Source organism: Narcine bancroftii, chromosome 1 (assembly GCF_036971445.1).
Source record: "Narcine bancroftii isolate sNarBan1 chromosome 1, sNarBan1.hap1, whole genome shotgun sequence".
In the NCBI taxonomy this organism is placed as follows: Eukaryota; Metazoa; Chordata; class Chondrichthyes; order Torpediniformes; family Narcinidae; genus Narcine; species Narcine bancroftii.
This window is the reverse complement of record NC_091469.1, coordinates 2,119,782-2,144,214: the sequence shown is the minus strand read 5'-3', so window position 1 is coordinate 2,144,214 and position 24,433 is coordinate 2,119,782. Positions and strand designations below refer to the sequence as shown.

At 45.9% G+C, this 24,433-nt stretch overlaps 1 protein-coding gene across 6 annotated transcripts in view; it reads right to left on the bottom strand.

Moving 5' to 3' along the window:
• LOC138754303 (endophilin-B2-like) overlaps positions 1-22,831 on the bottom strand; it is an 88,182-nt gene extending 65,351 nt beyond the window's left edge. For 2 of the 6 annotated variants that reach the window (XM_069918364.1, XM_069918383.1), the window contains exon 1: positions 22,535-22,831. In XM_069918364.1, the coding sequence (XP_069774465.1) occupies positions 22,535-22,684 (150 nt within the window). In that variant the 5' untranslated portion in view covers positions 22,685-22,831. The remainder of the gene's footprint in view (positions 1-22,534) is intronic. The other 4 variants (XM_069918394.1, XM_069918374.1, XM_069918403.1 and 1 more) reach the window with 4 other exon arrangements.
• Positions 22,832-24,433: the final 1,602 nt, after the last annotated feature.

Below are 24,433 nucleotides of genomic sequence, written 5' to 3'. Positions count from 1 at the left end.
ACACACACATTTCATTCTCGTCTCACTCACACACACACATTTCATTCTCGTCTCACACACACACACATTTCATTCTCGTCTCACACACACACACATTTCATTCTCGTCTCACACACACACACATTTCATTCTCGTCTCACACACACACACATTTCATTCTCGTCTCACACACACACACATTTCATTCTCGTCTCACACACACACACATTTCATTCTCGTCTCACACACACACACATTTCATTCTCGTCTCACACACACACACATTTCATTCTCGTCTCACACACACACACATTTCATTCTCGTCTCACACACACACACATTTCATTCTCGTCTCACGCACACACATTTCATTCTCGTCTCACGCACACACATTTCATTCTCGTCTCACGCACACACACACTTCATTCTCGTCTCACGCACACACACACTTCATTCTCGTCTCACGCACACACACACTTCATTCTCGTCTCACGCACACACACACTTCATTCTCGTCTCACGCACACACACACTTCATTCTCGTCTCACGCACACACACACTTCATTCTCGTCTCACGCACACACACACTTCATTCTCGTCTCACGCACACACACACTTCATTCTCGTCTCACGCACACACACACTTCATTCTCGTCTCACGCACACACACACTTCATTCTCGTCTCACGCACACACACACTTCATTCTCGTCTCACGCACACACACACTTCATTCTCGTCTCACGCACACACACACTTCATTCTCGTCTCACGCACACACACACTTCATTCTCGTCTCACGCACACACACACTTCATTCTCGTCTCACGCACACACACACTTCATTCTCGTCTCACGCACACACACACATTTCATTCTCGTCTCACGCACACACACACATTTCATTCTCGTCTCACGCACACACACACATTTCATTCTCGTCTCACGCACACACACACATTTCATTCTCGTCTCACGCACACACACACATTTCATTCTCGTCTCACGCACACACACACATTTCATTCTCGTCTCACGCACACACACACATTTCATTCTCGTCTCACGCACACACACACATTTCATTCTCGTCTCACGCACACACACACATTTCATTCTCGTCTCACGCACACACACACATTTCATTCTCGTCTCACGCACACACACACATTTCATTCTCGTCTCACGCACACACACACATTTCATTCTCGTCTCACGCACACACACACATTTCATTCTCGTCTCACGCACACACACACATTTCATTCTCGTCTCACGCACACACACACATTTCATTCTCGTCTCACGCACACACACACATTTCATTCTCGTCTCACACACACACACATTTCATTCTCGTCTCACACACACACACATTTCATTCTCGTCTCACACACACACACATTTCATTCTCGTCTCACACACACACACATTTCATTCTCGTCTCACACACACACACATTTCATTCTCGTCTCACACACACACACATTTCATTCTCGTCTCACACACACACACATTTCATTCTCGTCTCACACACACACACATTTCATTCTCGTCTCACACACACACACACATTTCATTCTCGTCTCACACACACACACACATTTCATTCTCGTCTCACACACACACACATTTCATTCTCGTCTCACACACACACACATTTCATTCTCGTCTCACACACACACACATTTCATTCTCGTCTCACACACACACACATTTCATTCTCGTCTCACACACACGCACATTTCATTCTCGTCTCACACACACGCACATTTCATTCTCGTCTCACACACACGCACATTTCATTCTCGTCTCACACACACGCACATTTCATTCTCGTCTCACACACACGCACATTTCATTCTCGTCTCACACACACGCACATTTCATTCTCGTCTCACACACACGCACATTTCATTCTCGTCTCACACACACGCACATTTCATTCTCGTCTCACACACACGCACATTTCATTCTCGTCTCACACACACGCACATTTCATTCTCGTCTCACACACACGCACATTTCATTCTCGTCTCACACACACGCACATTTCATTCTCGTCTCACACACACGCACATTTCATTCTCGTCTCACACACACACATTTCATTCTCGTCTCACACACACATTTCATTCTCGTCTCACACACACATTTCATTCTCGTCTCACACACACACATTTCATTCTCGTCTCACACACACACATTTCATTCTCGTCTCACACACACACATTTCATTCTCGTCTCACACACACACATTTCATTCTCGTCTCACACACACACATTTCATTCTCGTCTCACACACACACATTTCATTCTCGTCTCACACACACACATTTCATTCTCGTCTCACACACACACACATTTCATTCTCGTCTCACACACACGCACATTTCATTCTCGTCTCACACACACGCACATTTCATTCTCGTCTCACACACACGCACATTTCATTCTCGTCTCACACACACGCACATTTCATTCTCGTCTCACACACACGCACATTTCATTCTCGTCTCACACACACGCACATTTCATTCTCGTCTCACACACACACACATTTCATTCTCGTCTCACACACACACACATTTCATTCTCGTCTCACACACACACACATTTCATTCTCGTCTCACACACACACACATTTCATTCTCGTCTCACACACACACACATTTCATTCTCGTCTCACACACACACACATTTCATTCTCGTCTCACACACACACATTTCATTCTCGTCTCACACACACACATTTCATTCTCGTCTCACACACACACATTTCATTCTCGTCTCACACACACACATTTCATTCTCGTCTCACACACACACATTTCATTCTCGTCTCACACACACACATTTCATTCTCGTCTCACACACACACACATTTCATTCTCGTCTCACACACACGCACATTTCATTCTCGTCTCACACACACGCACATTTCATTCTCGTCTCACACACACGCACATTTCATTCTCGTCTCACACACACACACATTTCATTCTCGTCTCACACACACGCACATTTCATTCTCGTCTCACACACACGCACATTTCATTCTCGTCTCACACACACGCACATTTCATTCTCGTCTCACACACACGCACATTTCATTCTCGTCTCACACACACGCACATTTCATTCTCGTCTCACACACACGCACATTTCATTCTCGTCTCACACACACGCACATTTCATTCTCGTCTCACACACACGCACATTTCATTCTCGTCTCACACACACGCACATTTCATTCTCGTCTCACACACACGCACATTTCATTCTCGTCTCACACACACACACATTTCATTCTCGTCTCACACACACACACATTTCATTCTCGTCTCACACACACATTTCATTCTCGTCTCACACACACACATTTCATTCTCGTCTCACACACGCACATTTCATTCTCGTCTCACACACACGCACATTTCATTCTCGTCTCACACACACACATTTCATTCTCGTCTCACACACACACATTTCATTCTCGTCTCACACACACACACATTTCATTCTCGTCTCACACACACGCACATTTCATTCTCGTCTCACACACACGCACATTTCATTCTCGTCTCACACACACGCACATTTCATTCTCGTCTCACACACACACATTTCATTCTCGTCTCACACACACACATTTCATTCTCGTCTCACACACACACATTTCATTCTCGTCTCACACACACACATTTCATTCTCGTCTCACACACACACATTTCATTCTCGTCTCACACACACACATTTCATTCTCGTCTCACACACACACATTTCATTCTCGTCTCACACACACACATTTCATTCTCGTCTCACACACACACATTTCATTCTCGTCTCACACACACACATTTCATTCTCGTCTCACACACACACATTTCATTCTCGTCTCACACACACACATTTCATTCTCGTCTCACACACACACATTTCATTCTCGTCTCACACACACACATTTCATTCTCGTCTCACACACACACATTTCATTCTCGTCTCACACACACACATTTCATTCTCGTCTCACACACACACATTTCATTCTCGTCTCACACACACATTTCATTCTCGTCTCACACACACATTTCATTCTCGTCTCACACACACATTTCATTCTCGTCTCACACACACATTTCATTCTCGTCTCACACACACATTTCATTCTCGTCTCACACACACATTTCCTTCTCGTCTCACACACACATTTCCTTCTCGTCTCACACACACATTTCCTTCTCGTCTCACACACACATTTCCTTCTCGTCTCACACACACATTTCCTTCTCGTCTCACACACACACACACATTTCCTTCTCGTCTCACACACACACACACATTTCCTTCTCGTCTCACACACACACACACATTTCCTTCTCGTCTCACACACACACACACATTTCCTTCTCGTCTCACACACACACACACATTTCCTTCTCGTCTCACACACACACACACATTTCCTTCTCGTCTCACACACACACACACATTTCCTTCTCGTCTCACACACACACACACATTTCCTTCTCGTCTCACACACACACACACATTTCCTTCTCGTCTCACACACACACACACATTTCCTTCTCGTCTCACACACACACACACATTTCCTTCTCGTCTCACACACACACACATTTCCTTCTCGTCTCACACACACACACACATTTCCTTCTCGTCTCACACACACACACACATTTCCTTCTCGTCTCACACACACACACACATTTCCTTCTCGTCTCACACACGCACACACATTTCATTCTCGTCTCACACACGCACACACATTTCATTCTCGTCTCACACACGCACACACATTTCATTCTCGTCTCACACACGCACACACATTTCATTCTCGTCTCACACACGCACACACATTTCATTCTCGTCTCACACACGCACACACATTTCATTCTCGTCTCACACACGCACACACATTTCATTCTCGTCTCACACACACACACATTTCATTCTCGTCTCACACACACCACATTTCATTCTCGTCTCACACACACACATTTCATTCTCGTCTCACACACACACATTTCATTCTCGTCTCACACACACACACATTTCATTCTCGTCTCACAAAATATTTGTTCACACAACACATTTCATGATGTATCACACACACACATTTCATTCTGTCTACACAACATATCATTCTGGTCACACACACAAAATTCATTCTCGTCTCACACCACACATTTCATTCTCGTCTCACACACACACATTTCATTCTCGTCTACACACACACATTTCATTCTCGTCTCACACACACACATTTCATTCTCGTCTCACACACACACACATTTCAATTCTCGTCTCACACACACAACATTTCATTCTCGTCTCACACACACACACATTTCATTCTCGTCTCACTCACACACACATTTATCTCTTCTCACTCACACACACCATTCATTCTCGTCTCACTCACACACACACACATCTCGTCTCACTCACACAACACACACATTTTCATTCTCGTCTCACACACACACACACATTTCATTCTCGTCTCACACACACACACACATTTCATTCTCGTCTCACACACACACACACACATTTCATTCTCGTCTCACACACACACACATTTCATTCTCGTCTCACTCACACACACATTTCATTCTCGTCTCACTCACACACACATTTCATTCTCGTCTCACTCACACACACATTTCATTCTCGTCTCACTCACACACACACACATTTCATTCTCGTCTCACTCACACACACACACATTTCATTCTCGTCTCACACACACACACACACATTTCATTCTCGTCTCACACACACACACACACATTTCATTCTCGTCTCACACACACACACACACATTTCATTCTCGTCTCACACACACACACACATTTCATTCTCGTCTCACACACACACACACATTTCATTCTCGTCTCACACACACACACACATTTCATTCTCGTCTCACACACACACACACATTTCATTCTCGTCTCACACACACACACATTTCATTCTCGTCTCACACACACACACATTTCATTCTCGTCTCACACACACACACATTTCATTCTCGTCTCACACACACACACATTTCATTCTCGTCTCACACACACACACATTTCATTCTCGTCTCACACACACACACATTTCATTCTCGTCTCACACACACACACATTTCATTCTCGTCTCACACACACACACACATTTCATTCTCGTCTCACACACACACACATTTCATTCTCGTCTCACACACACACATTTCATTCTCGTCTCACACACACATTTCATTCTCGTCTCACACACACACATTTCATTCTCGTCTCACACACACATTTCATTCTCGTCTCACACACACACATTTCATTCTCGTCTCACACACACACATTTCATTCTCGACTCACACACACACACATTTCATTCTCGTCTCACACACACACACATTTCATTCTCGTCTCACACACACACACACACATTTCATTCTCGTCTGTATACTGAAAGGGTTGTAATTTGCAACTACTTCAGTTGATGGAAGCAAATAGCATGTAGCAAGCATCATAGCTCAAGGTGGAAGAAATATTGATGGAGTGTAACCACCATTTGGGCCATTTCTATGCCATACATCCCATGTGGATCATTACAAAATGTTATGAAGTAGCATTTTCATAAGGAGAGTTAACAATTTATTTTTTATTCCTCTGCAGAAACTAGACCTGCATTCCAACTGATTAAAATAGGGTTTTAATTTCAAGGAATAGATTGCTAAATACATTTTGACAGATTTAAACAAACATTATCTGCAGAAATAGCTTTTAAAAAAAAACTTTTACAACATCCCAATTATAAACCATCATTGATATATATATATATATATATATATATAAAGTGCAGAGCTCCAGGTGCTTCATAGTGTAAAGAAAACGGTGATATTTAAAAGGTGTCAGCAAAAACATCATTGAAAAAGAGAGTCTGAGGCAAGGTCTTAACACCAGTTCACATTTATACAGGTGTTTCACAGGAACAGAAATATACTGAAATTAAGCTGCAGAAATATTATGGTCGGATAGCTGAGAAAAAACCCCATGAATGATTTTTAAAGGAGAGATAAAAGGGTGACTAGGTTCAAGACAGGAAAATGTAGAGACTACAGCCTTGGCACAGCCACCAACAGAGCAACTTCTTCTGTAGAGGATCCATGTGGCCAGAGTCCAAGGAACTTTCACTGGTCTTTCATGGTTTTCATAGTTCCGAGCTGCTTCTACAAAATCAACTGTGCTATAATCTTTCAGTTTGGTATCACCTTGGCATCACTTGAGACCTGGGTCTCATGCAGAAAATAATCCAGGGCAATGCAGAAGTGAAAGATTTCCCTCTACTTTCCTTGATACGAATTGCGTTGTCTCTACTTTTTTTCATGCTAATTGTGTCACATTTTGTCAGATAACTCTCTTGTCAATTGGTCATGCGACTTATTACTTGATTGCTTACTTGCTACCATTTTACGATTCAATTGTAAGTTGTTGAGAGAATTGGTTTGTTAATCCTGCCATTACAATTGTGTTGGCGTTTAAAGAGCCAGGTATTCAATAGTTAATATGAACTTCTTGAGTCACTTTTAAAGTGAAATGAGAAGAAATGTACAAAGCTGGAGGTGAATGGAAAAGGCTGAACTGTTAGTGTAGCAGTTAGCGCAACACAGTTACAACACCAGCGATTGAGACTAGGGTTTGAATCCCGCACTGTCTGTAAGGAGTTTGCACGTTCTCCCCGTGCCTGCATGGATTTTCCCCCAGGGGCTCCGGTTTCCTCCCCCCTTCAATACGTACCAGAGATGTAGGTCAATCGGGTGCAATTGGTTCAAACTGTTCAGAAACAACTCCATTGTTGGAACAGACAGGAACTTAAGTGGACACCACCTATGTGAGTTGGAGGACTAGAGAAGATTATCTCTTTCACAGCATCTCCCAGTTCACAGAGGCACTCTTCTCAAATCCCTCTCACTGTAGCCACACACTCATCTCCTCTCCAAATTCAATCTTTTACCCTGCTCAGATGCTGGAGAAATTATACTGAGAGTAGCTGATCCCAAATGGTTTGCAGCAACCTTGCCATTTACACAATTCTCACTTCATTTTAAAAGTGACTCAAGGAGTTCATATAACCAGTGAATACCAGGGTCTCCAAACACCAACACAATTGGGCAGCAGCGAAAGGATTAACAGGTCACTCTTTCAACTCCTCACAAAATGAATCATAAAATAGCACATAATGAAACACAAAACACTGCCTAAAATTATCTGGACTCCAGCACCAACATACAACAGAAATTACTCAATTTTTATCCAGTATCTTAATCATTCACTGTACCACGTCTGCGCTGTGGCAGCAAGTGCACAAAATGCAGTAAAGTTATCAAGACATCTTCAATAGCATCTCAGTCTCCCCATCTGAAAGGAGGGCCACCTACAAAAAAAAAAATCAGACTGCACATGCAGACTGGGGCTTTGGCCATTCCTTCATCACTGTTGGATCAGAATCCAGCAACCTTCCACTATTCAGCTTTGTAGAAATATGTGCAGTGAAACAAGGCAGCAGCTGAGTACCAGCTCCTCAGCACAGCTTGAGATGAGCAAACGCTGTGGGCCTTGCCAGTGATATCCAAACCCCGTGATTCGAAACAAACCAATCAAAAGGGAAGATACTTCATATAATCATCTTTTTCTCATCACCTTTCTGACCCATTCATTCCCTCCTGCTCTCTTGAAAGTAGGAAGTTGGCATTTTCTTTTTTTTTTAGTAATTTTTAATTTAATACTTCACCATGAACCATCTCAATAATATATACAAATACTCATATACAGTGACATTTTAATTCCCCCCCTTCCTCCCACCCTCCCCACCCCCATAATTTAAAGAAATAAAAAGAATAAATAAACAATAAAAAACACAAAAAGAAAAAGAAATCGTGTCATCCAAAATTCCATATTTAAGTATTTTCATACATGTATTCTCTCCTTGTAGGCAGAACACAATCCAGTTTAAACAAGAAAATCATCCACAATTTCCATCACCTACAATATGATCCCACCCACCAGACTCATCTTCCCATCTCCTCCTTCTGCAGGGACCACTCGCTCCATGCAGTGAACTGGGATTCACTGGTAGTGTTATACTGATGGGTGGCTCTGCCACCCACCATATAACTCTGGTTTCCCACCTAAACACAGAACCCTTCTGAAGACCACTGTGAGACCCTACACAGTTATAAGCTAATAAAAGCATTTGTTCTCCATCCAGTTGTGAGAGCATTTATTCACACTACAATTTTATTAGCTTATTCCCTAAACGATGGAAGCGCGACTCCAGCCTGGGATACTGCTGATAGACCCTCTGTCCCTCGACACGGCTGAGGAGTTCACGTACTGCAGGCCTACCTAAACGCGACCAGAGAAGTCTTCCACACTGATTAACTCAGGAGGTCCGCACTCGTTTCGAGGGTAGGAACGAAAGGATATGCAGTCATCAAGGACTGCACTACACGTGACACTGCTATCGAGGTGTTGAAGTCTTGGTACCTGAAGTTGCAGAATGAGGTCCTACGAGGCACCAACTCGCTCTACGTTGCCAACAGACAGGAGAGACCATTGATGATTACCTGCTGGATCTGTGGACGCTTGCCAAGAAATGCAGGTATGAAGCGGCTACGGGCCACAGTCGTGAAGAACAGATCTGGGACACTCTAGTCGCGGGGGACCGCTCGAGGTAAACGAGGCAGCAACTGCGAGTTGGGTAAGAAGGACCTGGCAAGCCACGATGAACTAGCCAAATCGTTGGAACAGGCCAAGCTCAAGAATGACAACCTCAAAGCCAGCGAGCTCGCTCACACAGGTGACACCTTCCAAGGGCTGGCTGCTCCCACTACCCAAGCTTGAACAGCTGCCACTTCCTGTGCTAGGGAGCGCTCCCATGCTAGGGAGTGCTTTTTCTGCAGCAAGAGCCAGTATCCTCAATCTTGTTGCCAGGCTAAAGACTCCGTGCATTCCAGCTGTGGCAAGAAAGGGCATTGGACGAGGGTTTTTCGCGCGAGGGGAAGCCCGGGGAAGACCACGCCTGCACCACTCCCGGATCCGATTCCAGCCCCAAGCCATTGGCCCTGAATTCACTTGAACCCACTTGCTGCGCAACACGTCGACAAGGAGGCCAGTGAGGAAACAGCGCGAAAAGGCTCGACAGACATCTTGCCGTGACCCAAATTCAAACTCGGCGTCATCATTGTCAGAGGAGGAAGGGCGACCATTTTACCGCACCATGAAGTCAACGCCATCTTACCAACGCAGGGCAATCCAGGACGGTGGGGGCCACTCGAGTGAGGAATATGCGGTCCTAGCCTCGATGATTCTAGATCAGGACAGACCAGCTCAGCAACTCAATAGTGACTGTGAAGGTAAACGGACATTCCACTAAATGCCTAATCGACACAGGCTCTACTGAAAGCTTCATAGACTCACGGACTGTAAGAATACAACCTAAAGATGGATCCTTCCAATTATTGAATATTCCTTGCGTCTCATTCGCATTCTACATGTATTCAACAACATTGTATAATACATCTGTCATTTGAAAGGGGGATTTCTGTAAGATTCACCTGTCTGTACTTGATGAATTGGGTGTTCTGGTGTTGTTGGGTCTGGACTTACTGTGTCACCTTAAAAGTGTGACCTTGGAGTATTCTTCTTCCATCCCCTTGTAACAGTTCAGAACAGAGGGCTCCTAAAATCAGAACCCACATGCAGCCTCTCCACACTGAATATCAACCCCCCACCTTTATTCTCAAATCGGTTCTCGGACTACAAATCTATTGCTACCAAGCCTGTTTCCGCTCCGCAAATGGTTATATGGTTAAGAGCAGGAGGTACAGCACAGCAGACTGAGACTTCATAAAATCAAGACACATATCTGCTCGACAAAGGTATCATCGAACCTAGCACCAGCTCGTGGAGAGCGCAAGTAGTAGTGGTAAAAGGGGAAAACAAGTCCAGGCTATAGTAATTGACTATAGCCAAACTATTAATCAGTACACACTCCTGGACGCATAACCCCCCCTCACCTCATATTTCGGAAACTGTGTATGATATTGCACAGTATCGGGTCTATTCGACCATCAAACTGAAAGCTGCTTATCACCAGCTCCCAATCTGTTCCGAGGTCCATTGATATACAGCATTTGAGGCTAACGGTCATCTCTATTAATTACAGAGGGTCCCTTTTGGTATCACTAACAGAGTTTCTATCTTCCAGAGGTAGATGGATAGAATGGGCGATGAGTATTGGTTGAAGGCTACCTTCCCTTACCTTGATAATGTTACCATCTGTGGCCACACCTTGGAAGACCATGACGCCAACCTCCAGAGTTTTCTCCAGACGCCAAAAGCCCGGACCCTCAACTTATAATTCTAACAAGTGCGCGCTCAGGACTAAACGTCTGGCTATCCTTGGCTACGTGGAGGAGAATGGCATCATTGGCCCTGATCCCAATAGGATGCACCCCCTGTTAGAGCTCCCTGTTCCCAGGTCCACAAAGGCTTTTAAGGAGATGCCTGGGGTTTTTCTCATATTATGTCCAGTGGATCCCTCAAAATACTGATAAGGTTCGCCCTCTCAGCTGAAGCCCAAATGGCTTTTAACTACCTCCGGAATCACATTGTGAAAGCCACCATGCATACGGTGGGCGAGAATGCACCTTTCCAAGTGGAAAGCTACACTTTGGACATAGCCCTGGCCACTACCCTCAACCAGGCGGGAGGCCAGTTACATTTTTTTACCTCTTGGACATTACAAGGCCACGAGGTTCAGAACCCCTCTGTGGAAAAGGAGGCTCAAGCCGTTGTAGAAGCCATGAGGCACTGAAGACACTACCTGCCTGATAGGAAATTCACGCTCCTCGCTGACCAGCGCTCTATCGCATTCATGTTTAATAATGTCAAGAGGGACAAAATCAAAAATGACAAAATTGCTAGGTGGAGGATTGAGCTCTCCACCTACAATTATCACATTGCCCATCAACCAGGAGCCCTTAATGACCTTCCAGATGCCTATCCAGAGGAAGCTGTGCATCTGCACACACCAGCCAATTGCAGTCTCTGCACGAGCACTGCCATGCAGGGATTCCCCGCATGGCTCATTTTGTCAAGGCATGCAACCTCCCCTACAACATGGAAGATGTCAGGGAAATGACCAGGTCTTGCAATAGCTGCATGAAGTACAAGTCGCACTTCTACCGCCCCACAAAGGTGCACCTAGATCAAGTCATATAGGTCCTTCAAATGGATTAGTGTCAATTTTAAGGGACCTCTCCCTCCACGAACAGGAACACATTCTTCCTCTTTATCATTGGTGTGTACTCCCACTTCCTGTTCACCATCCCATGTCCAGACATGTCCACTCCATCAGTCATAGAAGCCCTAGATTTCATTTTCGCCCTGTTCAGGTATACAAGTTATATTCATAGCGACTGGGGCTCATCCTTTATGAGAGACAAGCTACATCAGTACCTGCTGGCGAGGGGCATTGAATCCAGCAGGACTACTAACTATAAACTCTGGGGGAATGGGGAGGTTGAAAAGGAGAATAGTCTGGAAGACTGTCAAACTGGCCCTGAAGGCAAAAGGCCTTCCAGGCTCACGCTGGCAGGAAGTCCTCCCTACAGCGCTCCATTCCTTCCAGTCGCTACTATGTACAGTGACCAACACTACTCACTAGCACCTATTCAATTTCGAAAGAAGATCAGCATCGGGAACTACACTCCCAACCTGGTCCAGTCCTTCTCAGGAAGCACGAGTAGAAGCAACATCGATCCCCTGGTGGAAAGGGTGAAACTGCTCCACGCCAATCCCACATATGCCTATGTGGAGTACCTAGAAGACAGAGAGGACACAGTTTCCATCAGGGACCTGACACCCACTGGAACAGAGGGTCCTTTGTCTGCAAGACACGGAGATCATTCTCGCCACCTCCAGTCAGGGACTTGGGGGATCCAGTTTAGGAGGAAAGTGCAACCCCCTCCAATTGTGAGCTGGAGACCTACCTCTCCTCCCTCACAAGGGGACCAGGAAACCCAAGGAGTCCAAGGCCCCCTGGTGCTTAGGCACTCCACCAGGATCTTCAGACTGCTTATATCTGTAAATTTGCAAATAACTGTATATTATTTTACTCCCAGAATGTATATTCTCGGTCTTCATTCACAGACCCTAAATTCTACAGGAAAGGGTGAATGCAGTGAACTGGGATTCACTGGTAGGGTGTTGTGCTGATGGCTGGCTCTGCCCCCATCTGCTCACATATAACCCTGGTTTCCCATCTAAACCCAGAACCCTTCCGAAGACTACTGTGAGACCCTACCATTAGTTATAAGCTAATAAAAGCATTTGTTCTCCCTCCAGTCGTGAGAGCTTTTATTCGCACAACACTCCATGACTTCATCTACTCATCCCTTCTCACTAATCAACCCCTTGGCACCTACCCTTGTGACTGCAGGAAAAGTGCCACACTTGCCCCCACACCTCCTCCCTCTCCATCATTCAGAGCCTCAACACTTCACTTATGAATCTGCAGGGGTCATCTAGTACTCCTGTTGTGGCCTTCTCCACATCAGAGATAGTGGGACACAGACTGGGAGATTGTTTTGCTGTGCACCTTTGCTCTGTGCACAGCAATGGCAAGGATCTCCCAGTGGGCAACCATTTCAATTCCGCACCCCATTCCCAGGCCAATATGTCTGTCCATGGTCTCATGGACTGCCAAATCAAGGCCACCTGCACATTGGAGGAGCAATACCTAATATTCCGTTGGGCACTCTCCAAACGAATGATATCATCATCGATATCCCCGCTTTCTGTTAGGCCATTCCCCTGTTTCCCTCTCTTCCCCATCCATCTGTCTCCTTTCCTGCAGCTCCTACAACTTCTGAGCTTTTTTCTTGTGCCCTCACACCATATCCACCTACAACCTCTTGCCTGTGGTCTTGTGCTCCATACCTCTGCCCCCCCACCATTTTATTCAGGCACTTGCCAACTTTTCACTTGTACGTTGATGAAGGGCTCAGGCCAGAAACAATGGTTATGAATCTTTATCTTTGCTACATAACGAATGTTGCGTGATTTGCTGAGTTTCTCCAGCATTTTTGTGTAAACTACAATCCAGTTTATTTGCCACAAAATACTCAATACAGTGAGATGGTTTCTTCTGTGAGCAGAACAACAGGTTATTTCTAACATTTATTCATACATTCATGTAATGAGCACAATTTCAGAATATAAGACTGCAAGGAAAAAGATCAATTAGCACCAAACAAGGACAGTAGCAGCATAGTACTGGTAATGGGGGTCACTGAGGAACCTTATGGCTGCAGAGAAGAACCATCTTTAACCCTGACGGTGCGTACTTTCACACCCTTAACCTTCTTCCCAAGAAAGTCTGACTGGGGTACGATGGGTTTTTCAGTATATTGGCTGACTTTTTGGGCCATACGAGATGTAGATAGGGTCTATCAAGTGGAGGGAAGTTTGTTATGATCTGAACTATAACCATATACAGCACATAGACAGGCCATTTTGGGCCTACTAGTCCATGCTGAACATCTTCTCCCACATTCACTTGCTTTCATAGCTTCTTGATGAAAATGGGACCCCAGTGATGGGGAGTGAGGAAGAATGAATTGAACTGTCACAGCCACAACACCAAAGAAAATGGTATCCACTAGCCCCAAAAGAACTCAAGTTAAGCATTTGTTTGTGGATTTCTCAGGAGCTTGATTCTAACACTCAAGTGAGAAATTTCAAATCACTCTGACAATTTAACTCCAGGTTGGAAACAATTTCAGTGATTAGAAAGTCAGGAAGTTCAGATTCACAGAGCAAGAGATTGGCCACAATCCATCTATGCCCTGCTGATGGTTCAGAACCAAGTTCTGCAAAGATGCAGAATCAAACCAGAAAGATCAATTCATGAGGTGGATGGTTTACTGACAACACTATTTGGCTGTTTTGGTTAAAATTCATGGAAGGGAGAGAGAAAAAAATCAACACTGGTACACCTTAAACTGACTAAAATGCTGTAAAGAGTTCCCCAGGATGGGTGGTTAAAGTCAGCAAGAACCTGACAGGTTTCTATCCTGTACTTCTCTCTGAGATGCACAGGATAGAAACCTAACAATACAATGCCTCATGAGATCTGATGCTCATGATGGAATCGCAACATCAGAACTTCCCTCACAGTGGTTGGATTTCTCCTGGTCCTCTCCTGACCGCTTTCTCATCCTGGCCCGCAATTCCCACGCCCCCGCCCCCCCCCCCCCCCCGGCCCACCCCCTCTCCTGGGACAGCCCTTCTTTGATCTTCACTAAAGTTGTGGGAGGAAATGTGCAGTGTACTAAAAGTGAATTTCTTAATGATTTCTGAATGCTGCCCACAGTTCAATCTGATTAAAAGCCATGCATGAAACAGTAAATGCAGATATACAATCCTAGCTAATGTCCATCCTGATCACACCACAGTCTTAAAGCTGGAGGTCTGCCTGCATGGTGATTTACTGAAGCCTTACAGCCTGCCATATTGACCACCGCCAGTGGGCTGATATCGCCTCCAACCGTGCATCTTGGCGCCTCACAGTTCGGCAGGCAGCAACCTCCTTTGAAGAAGACCGCAGAGCCCACCTCACTGACAAAAGACAAAGGAGGAAAAACCCAACACCCAACCCCAACCAACCAATTTTCCCTTGCAACCGCTGCAACCGTGCCTGCCTGTCCTGCGTCGGACTTGTCAGTCACCAATGAGCCTGCAGCAGATGTAGACATACCCCTCCATAAATCTTCGTCCGCGAAGCCAAGCCAAAGAAAGAAACAGCACACTCTGTACCAGATTAACTTGTACAAGGTTAGACCCAATCACTCAAACAACCTGGGACCTCCAGTTCACATAGCTACAAACTCAACACCCCTCTTCAAAATCATAATTAATCTCTGGACCATTTCAAAGGTTCAAGTGAAATATATTAATTTCAGTAATTGGAAATGTTGAAGTTTGGAACAGAAGACACAAAAGGCAGGAAGGAAGAAAACAAGCTCTACATCATCTTTATACCTGCCCCGTAATATCTACAGCCTTTTACAAGTTTACAAGAACCAAATGGAGGTAGAATATCTCTTAGTTGAAAGTTAGAGCCCATAAATGTAGAACAATGTACACTTTGTCCTTAAAATGTTATTTTAAATTAATGTGCCCTATATTCACTACGTATCAAGGGGATACATTAAACTACAGCGTCAGGATCTAGAATATGTGATGGAACAGGCTGTTTTTGGTATGTGACTGAAAGATCCAGTGGATTAGTGCAGATCAGTATAACATCAGTAGAAATCAATCTCTGAACTTCATGTCCTAAAAATATCTGTATATGTTTGAATGAAGCACATTATTAAAATGGGCATACAGAGAGAATAAGATGATCTTTGGCAAGGCCTAAAAAAAAATCTATTCTAAAAAATGGCCTTCCACCAACTTTAGTCTGTTTAATGAAACAAATTGAAAAAGGTAAAAAAAATGATTGGATCCAATGGTCTCCAGAAGCTCAAGATGTCTGAAAATATTCAGCAATGCACTTAGTTTTGATGAAGGCACATTTTGTCTCCACCCAAGAGGGAAAATGAAATTGCAATTTAATTTCACCTCTATGAGACAGCATCTGTGATAGTGCAGTCCTCCCTCAGTCTCAAGTCTGCATCCATTAAAGGCAGTGCCCTTGATCAGCAGCCATGAGGGGTTGCATACTCCAGGGAAGCAGGAATCTGGTATGGAGCACAAGAAAATGGGGAGAATACCCATTTAAGAAAGAGAAGAAGAGGAAAGACCCACGGGACAGTAACCATGGCGGTGAACAAATTAGGGGTTGAAGAACCACAGGTAGTGGGTTGTTGGCGACTTGAGACAAGGTCATCCCACTAAATACCAGGCAGAGAATCCAGCCTGGTACCCTGGTCACTGCTCCATCATTAGTGGAGTCCCAACAACTGTTACAGATGATATAAACAAAGCCACCATTATTCTCTTGAACAGCAGGAGAACTCTCCTTGGTGCCCTGTCATTGCCCCAGGCTTCTGGACTCCCAGAAAGACACATCCTAACTCCCTCCTCTTTTTCTAATCTGTGTGATTCTCCCTTGGAAACATCATGAGAAAACACAAGGTGATATTTCACCTGACCACAGTTGACGCCCAACTTCATCTCACCACATTCCTGGGTCACCATCACACTGAGGGCTCGATATTTTGCTGAGGAAGACTGAAGGCGTCATCTTCACTCCCCATCTCAAACCCTTCTCCCTTGCAGGCAGTACCATCCCTCCTCTCAGCCTCTACCAAATGCTGAAGCAAACTGTTGGCAAGCTTGCAGTCATACTTGACCACTGCTGGAGATGAACTTAGCACCTCACTGACCACCCTCTTCTTCTTCTACACAATTCTAGATTCTGCCCCACCTCAACTATTCAGCTATTAAGATCTTCATGCATGCATTTCTTCAACCTCTAGAGTTGACTCTTCCTATATGCCCAGCCAGCCTCTCAAATTCCAGCCTCTGGTATTATGAAGTTACCCAAACTATTTACCTTTGTTCTTGAGGTTTCTAATATACACTAACCTATTAAGCAAGTATTGATTTTAAACTTATCAACCTGCCTTCGATCCCCATTCACGTCCTGGCCCCTCACATGGTTTGTAATTTTATACCAATCTAATTACCACCTGAACAATTTCCTTTCTTTCTGTCTGGCCCTTTGAATACAATGAAAGGTGGTCCACAAGCAGCCGTGCTGTCAGCTACCAGTGCCCTGTGTGCTAGAAACCATTTCCAAATCTCTCTGCCTTCCTCGATTCAGCTCTTGGCCACATACTCCTCACATGGTTCTGTAAGGGATACTGGAATGTGAGGAGTCAAGCAAGTGCTCATTAGAAATGAAGTATTATGGGTTAAATCAGGGTGAAGGGATGCTGGAATGGGAGGAAGGGTTAGGAAGGGTTATAAAAGTATAATAAAATAAGGATCTTCAAAACAGGATAGCAAGTAGATAGCTTTAGCAAGTCTTGGGGATTGATTAATGAGTAAAGAACAAAGACATGATATTTCCTGGCTAACAAGTTTGCAGGAAGGCACATAAACTGATAAGATGTTAGAATCCACGTGGGCGGAATTACCTAATGCTAAACCAATCCAGGAGGCAGAAGAATGTTAGGGGGAAGGTATCTCTGTACTGGAATGAAATGTATAAAAGTTGGGTCTGCCTCAGTATCTGTGTGTATTCCCAGGGTAAGGGGAAGCACCCAACTTTGCATTGTTGTAATAGTATAATAAAGTTCTTTGTTCTCAATTTTTGTCTCGAGCAAATTCTGTGAAGGTACTTCTGCTTCTCACAGTTCCATGGTTATTCAGTTTGACAGTATTCCCATGAGTCAGCAAGACATTTCTGCTATGTTGAAATAGACAGATAAATCTTCAACCATTAAATCCAATCTCAATATTATTGAACGCGCAAAACAAACAACTGGTGGAACTTGGTGGGTGAGGCAGCATCTGTGGAAGCAGAGGATTGGTCAACATTTTGGAATAATCCTGATGCAGGGTCTCAACTGTTCCACTAAGTTCCTCCAGCAGATTCCCGTATCCGCTTCTCTGGTGTCATCACACTTTTCATATTACTATTTGTGGGATATTGTGTGCTGCAACATGTGCATCAAAATAGTTTGTTAGCTGAGAGGGGCTGGGGGAACCGTGGGCTGGGGGAACCGTGGGCTGGGGGAACCGTGGGCTGGGGGAACCGTGGGCTGGGGGAACCGTGGGCTGGGGGAACCGTGGGCTGGGGGAACCGTGGGCTGGGGGAACCGTGGGCTGGGGGAACCGTGGGCTGGGGGAACCGTGGGCTGGGGGAACCGTGGGCTGGGGGAACCGTGGGCTGGGGGAACCGTGGGCTGGGGGAACCGTGGGCTGGGGGAACCGTGGGCTGGGGGAACCGTGGGCTGGGGGAACCGTGGGCTGGGGGAACCGTGGGCTGGGGGAACCGTGGGCTGGGGGAACCGTGGGCTGGGGGAACCGTGGGCTGGGGGAACCGTGGGCTGGGGGAACCGTGGGCTGGGGGAACCGTGGGCTGGGGGAACCGTGGGCTGGGGGAACCGTGGGCTGGGGGAACCGTGGGCTGGGGGAACCGTGGGCTGGGGGAACCGTGGGCTGGGGGAACCGTGGGCTGGGGGAACCGTGGGCTGGGGGAACCGTGGGCTGGGGGAACCGTGGGCTGGGGGAACCGTGGGCTGGGGGAACCGTGGGCTGGGGGAACCGTGGGCTGGGGGAACCGTGGGCTGGGGGAACCGTGGGCTGGGGGAACCGTGGGCTGGGGGAACCGTGGGCTGGGGGAACCGTGGGCTGGGGGAACCGTGGGCTGGGGGAACCGTGGGCTGGGGGAACCGTGGGCTGGGGGAACCGTGGGCTGGGGGAACCGTGGGCTGGGGGAACCGTGGGCTGGGGGAACCGTGGGCTGGGGGAACCGTGGGCTGGGGGAACCGTGGGCTGGGGGAACCGTGGGCTGGGGGAACCGTGGGCTGGGGGAACCGTGGGCTGGGGGAACCGTGGGCTGGGGGAACCGTGGGCTGGGGGAACCGTGGGCTGGGGGAACCGTGGGCTGGGGGAACCGTGGGCTGGGGGAACCGTGGGCTGGGGGAACCGTGGGCTGGGGGAAGGTGCGACCAAAATGCAAGCCTTTTCCTAGATCAAAGGTAAATTTAGTGAGAATGACAAGGAGTTTATTGTCAGCCACACAAGAATAATGTACATATGCATGGAAATTCTCACTTGCTGCAGCCAAACAGGTATTTTGCAAAAACAAAATTTAAATACTTTACATTAAATTATTGTACAGAAATAGAGATAATAAATATTCATTTACAGTAGTGCAAGAGAAAAGTGGCAGCTTCTATCTGCCATAATTTAAATGCAAAGTGAGATAATACTTTCAATGATCCAACATTTTCAAAGACAGGGTTTATTCATATTTACATATGGGAGGTGGGAGGGATTGTTCCTGGTCTGTAATGTGGAGGAGAGCTTCAGGCCTTTGAATGGGAAAGCTGATGCAGGAGTTTCACATTCACCTTGGGCAGCAAACACAAAAATACCTAGCAAACACTCCTACCCAGTTGTTTGCAGGCACTTAGGAGATCATTAGGGCTGTGACACCTTCAAGAGGCACAAACACTTTCAGAGGCTCTTGCTCACACCACTTTGGGACATTGCACTGAGTAGCTCACCAAGAGATCAGATTACCCACCACCAGGCATGTAGGAGGGAGAGAGAAAAAATAACTTCAATTTAAATAAAAAGTAGAATGGTGAAACATTTCTATAGATGGTTACTGAAAATTGAAAACCTATCTTTAAATTGCCATGATGTTTACAGGCTCTCTCTGTGGCCAATCACCACTGACAGGTGTGGCCAAGTTTCCAAAACTACCCCTTGAATCAGTGCAACAGTATCTTTTCCTCCAAAAAAAAAATCCAAACAGGCAAAAAGGTGTTCCCCACTCAGTAAAGATCCTATTTTGTGCTGTGTCCTGAGATCCAAGATCAGTTTAATCAGCATCTCAAATAAAGAAACCTCCCATTTATTGAACGCATCTATGTGAGGCACTGTGTCAAGAAGGCAGCCAACGTCGTAAAGGTCCCCCATCACCATGGTCACATTCTCTTCTACTGCTACCTTAGGTCAAAGGTACAGAAGCATGAAAAGCAGCACCTCTAGATTCAAGAACAATTTATTTTCAGCAGCCATCAGGTTCTTGAACCTCCCCTTGTTACACTAATCAGGGGCTGCTCTGACACCACAAAAGGATTGTCTGTGCTATTGCTAAGTTGCATTTTTTGCACTAGAACAATTGCAAATTTTTTGTGCATTTATTGTCTTTTAAAATCCAATTAAAGTATTTTAAAGTGTTTTAAAGTATTTGTTCTGCAGGAGTAAGAAAGAATTTCAATGCTGATGTACCTTGTATAATGCATACATCAAAAAAGTTTCCTCTGCGTGCTCCAATTTCTTTGCACGTTCCAAAGATGTACAGGGTAGGTAGGTTAATTGATCACATGGGTCTATTTGGTCAGCACAGGCTCATGGACCAGAATGGCCTTTTTCAATGCTGTATGACTAAACAGAATTAAATTCATAGTTCCCAAGAATCCAGTGCACATTCTGTACTGCACCACATTGCTGTGCCAATGCTGGCAACCTTTGTGACTCAGTCGCAGGACACAACAATTTGTCACAGCTGTCAATGGCATTGCCTTTGAATTATTCACTGGTTTCCATTTAGCTAGGGTTAAAACTCCAAAACATGGTAGAATCCAGTTAACATATCACACAAGATTCCAACCAGATAGCTGAAGACAGAACAAATAAAGAATCAGATACAACAGCATGCAATCAATCATATTCTTTGTACACACCCACTGACCATTACAACCACTACTCTCACCTCCTATCCAAAAAAAAAACCTTGCAAGTAGCATAGCTTTGAACCACAATAATCGTGTGACTTAACCTTATGCACTAATTGGGTATCAATTAGGGCATTAGTCATAAACACCTCATCAGGGCACAGAGGGTGTAGCTGAGGGGAAGAGCAAGGTGTCAATCACATAGAGGTACAAAATAAAAACAAGCTTGTAAACAGCCCAGAGATCCACAATCAATCTAGAACAGCTCAGTTTACATTTATGAAATTACAAGGATTAAGGTTCACTCAGATGAAAGTAAATCTGTGGTGTAAAGGCAGCTGTGCTCAACAGTTCCATACACAAGTAGACTCTACCAACTTTATTCTCCCTCATTTCTCAACCTTCAGTTTTGTATTTGAATTAGCAATCATCTCCGCTGGCCAAAAAAATCCCCAAGTCTTGCTATTTACTGCATTGGCTCATTGAGAAGTAGTCAAGCAGTAACAAGAATGTTACAAGGGGCTTTGCCTCCTTCACTGACTCGAGTCTAGGAACCCCGCTTGTTAGATTGTCTCCGCCTCAGGATGTCACTTTCTTAGCAAATCTGTGCTTCTGTTTAACTTCAGACGGGGGAAACAGAATCGGGGACTGTGTCTTTAAGAGGGAGGGTCTGTGGCCCGATCCCCCCCCCCCCCCCCCCCACCCCACACCCCCCAATCCATATCTCTCGGTCTGTCCCTTTCACTGGCTCAAGATGCTTGGTATCAGACTCTGGCTTCGGACCTCTGCCCCGGGGTCCAGCCTCTCACTCAGAATCCGGGCTTTGGTCCACGTCTCTGTCCCGGGGTCTGGGTCCAGGCTCCTCAATCCGCGCTCCTGCCTGGGTCCCGAACTCAGGGCGAAGGGTCTGGGACCAGGGCTGTGTCTGGATCCCCTCATTCCCTGTGCCCTGCCCCGGATTCTCACAAGGCCTCACAAATATTCCGATGTACTCTTAAACCAAGCAGCCGATGAGGAAAGGGGTATGGACGAACGGTCTCTAACCTGAACGGCTCTGGTGAAGAAAACTCCCGCACCCGAGGCCAGCTTCTTGACGCTGAAATCCATCCTTCCTCCTGCGCTCTGCCTCTCTCCCAAAGTGAGCTGTGAACACCACACAGTCCCGCAGAGAAACCCATCCATCTCATCCGCCATCGACAGCCATCGCCTCTTAAAGGGGCAACGGCCCCGGCTCTCGTGAACAGGTGGGGCCACCCTCCAACTTGCGTCTGTCTTTTCGCCCGGCCGCGGAAGAATGCCCGTCGGGCGCCGCTTTCGTTAACTTGCCGGCTCAAGCCTTATGTGGCGACAGAGACTCCAACCGCACCGGGCCCGACAGCTCATCCATGACATCGGCAGTCAGCAGTACAGCCTCTTTAACTGGCAACCGCCATGGCGGGTTGCGGGTGCGAGCACTGAGGTACGAGGGGCGGAGATGGGGGCAGGTAGGCTGCCGTGGACCCCCCCACCCACCCCGGCGGAGAAAACTAGAGGACGGCGATTTGGAGGGGATGGGTGGATTGGGTCCTTCTCACCCACTACCTGAGGGAGAGGTAGAGCTGGACTCGGTCCGCGTCTCAGAGGTGAGGGTCGGCCTGTGGATGTGGCCCTTCGGGCCGGGGCAGAGTTTAAAGGGAGAGGCCTCGCCGCACAATTCCTGGTGGGAAATGTTCAGGAAATGGTGGCACGGCCTTTGAAACGATGAAGCTTCTGCAAGTGGGCAGCTGGGAGAAGAAAGTCGTGATTTTAAAAGTATAGGTTCACCCTCCAGTGGAGGAGGGGGGGGGGGGGGGGTCCCGGTAAAGTCTTAGAATCAAATATTGAGGCGAGGTTCTCTTCGATGTTTATATTGAAGATGAAGGTAGTGCGTGGGCCAGTAACATCTCTCCGTCTGTCCCTTTCACTGGCTCAAGGTGCTTGGTATCAGGCTCTGCCTCGGGGTCCAGCCTCTCACTCAGAATCCGGGCTTTGGTCCAGGTCCAGGCTCCTCAGTCCGCGCTCCTGACCCAGGACGAAAGATCTGGGCCCAGGGCTGTGTCTCTGCCTGCCTCAGGGTCTGGATCCCCTCATTCCCTGTGCCCTGCCCCGGATCACTAACATCACTATTTGTCCATTGCACATCGCTGTTTGACGGGACCTTCCTGTGCACATTTTGGCCATGACAGCTGTCGGCAAATTTCAGAAGTACTTCAGTAACCCCAAATTTTTTTTTAGACTCAATCCAAGCCAAGTAAACCCCCCAAGCAATGTGGCTCACCAAGATGGTCGAAAACAGCTTGTTGTGATTTGCAGCTCTTGGGGTTAATTCATTCTCAGCAGGAGTTACTGACTTAATGTTATGTTGGTCGTTAGAAGAACTGCCTGTAGGGTAGGTGGGTAGTAGGAGAATTTGGAGGTATAAATGGGCAATTGTGAATCAATAGATTTGGTGAAATAAGTGAAGGAATAAGATTAATGAAAATGCACTGAGAGCTGGCATATTCTATACTAAAGCATGCTGAATGGCATAATTTAGTACCCAATATGAAATATGACTGACAGAGATTTAACAAGATCTTGAATTTCTTGCTTAGAACTGTGTTTGCAGTCCTAGATGTATTAACAGTGGATGTGTAAAGAAAGTAATAAAATAAAATGGTGCTTTTTTTATTGGAAAAACATGCTAAGTCAGGCACCTTGAGGCATCTTAAAAGCACCTTCAAGTGATTCATGCCTTGGGCTACATAAGCTTTTTAATAATGGACTGCAGCCAACTGGATAATGTTTCAAATTCTACAAACTTCTGAGAAATATTCTAAGATCTAGATTATTAGCTACTCAGACATAACAAAGCTGAAATATTTTCTCTAATTTGAAAAAATCTTGGATTATAAAATAACATAACTTCATATAGAACCACAAGTA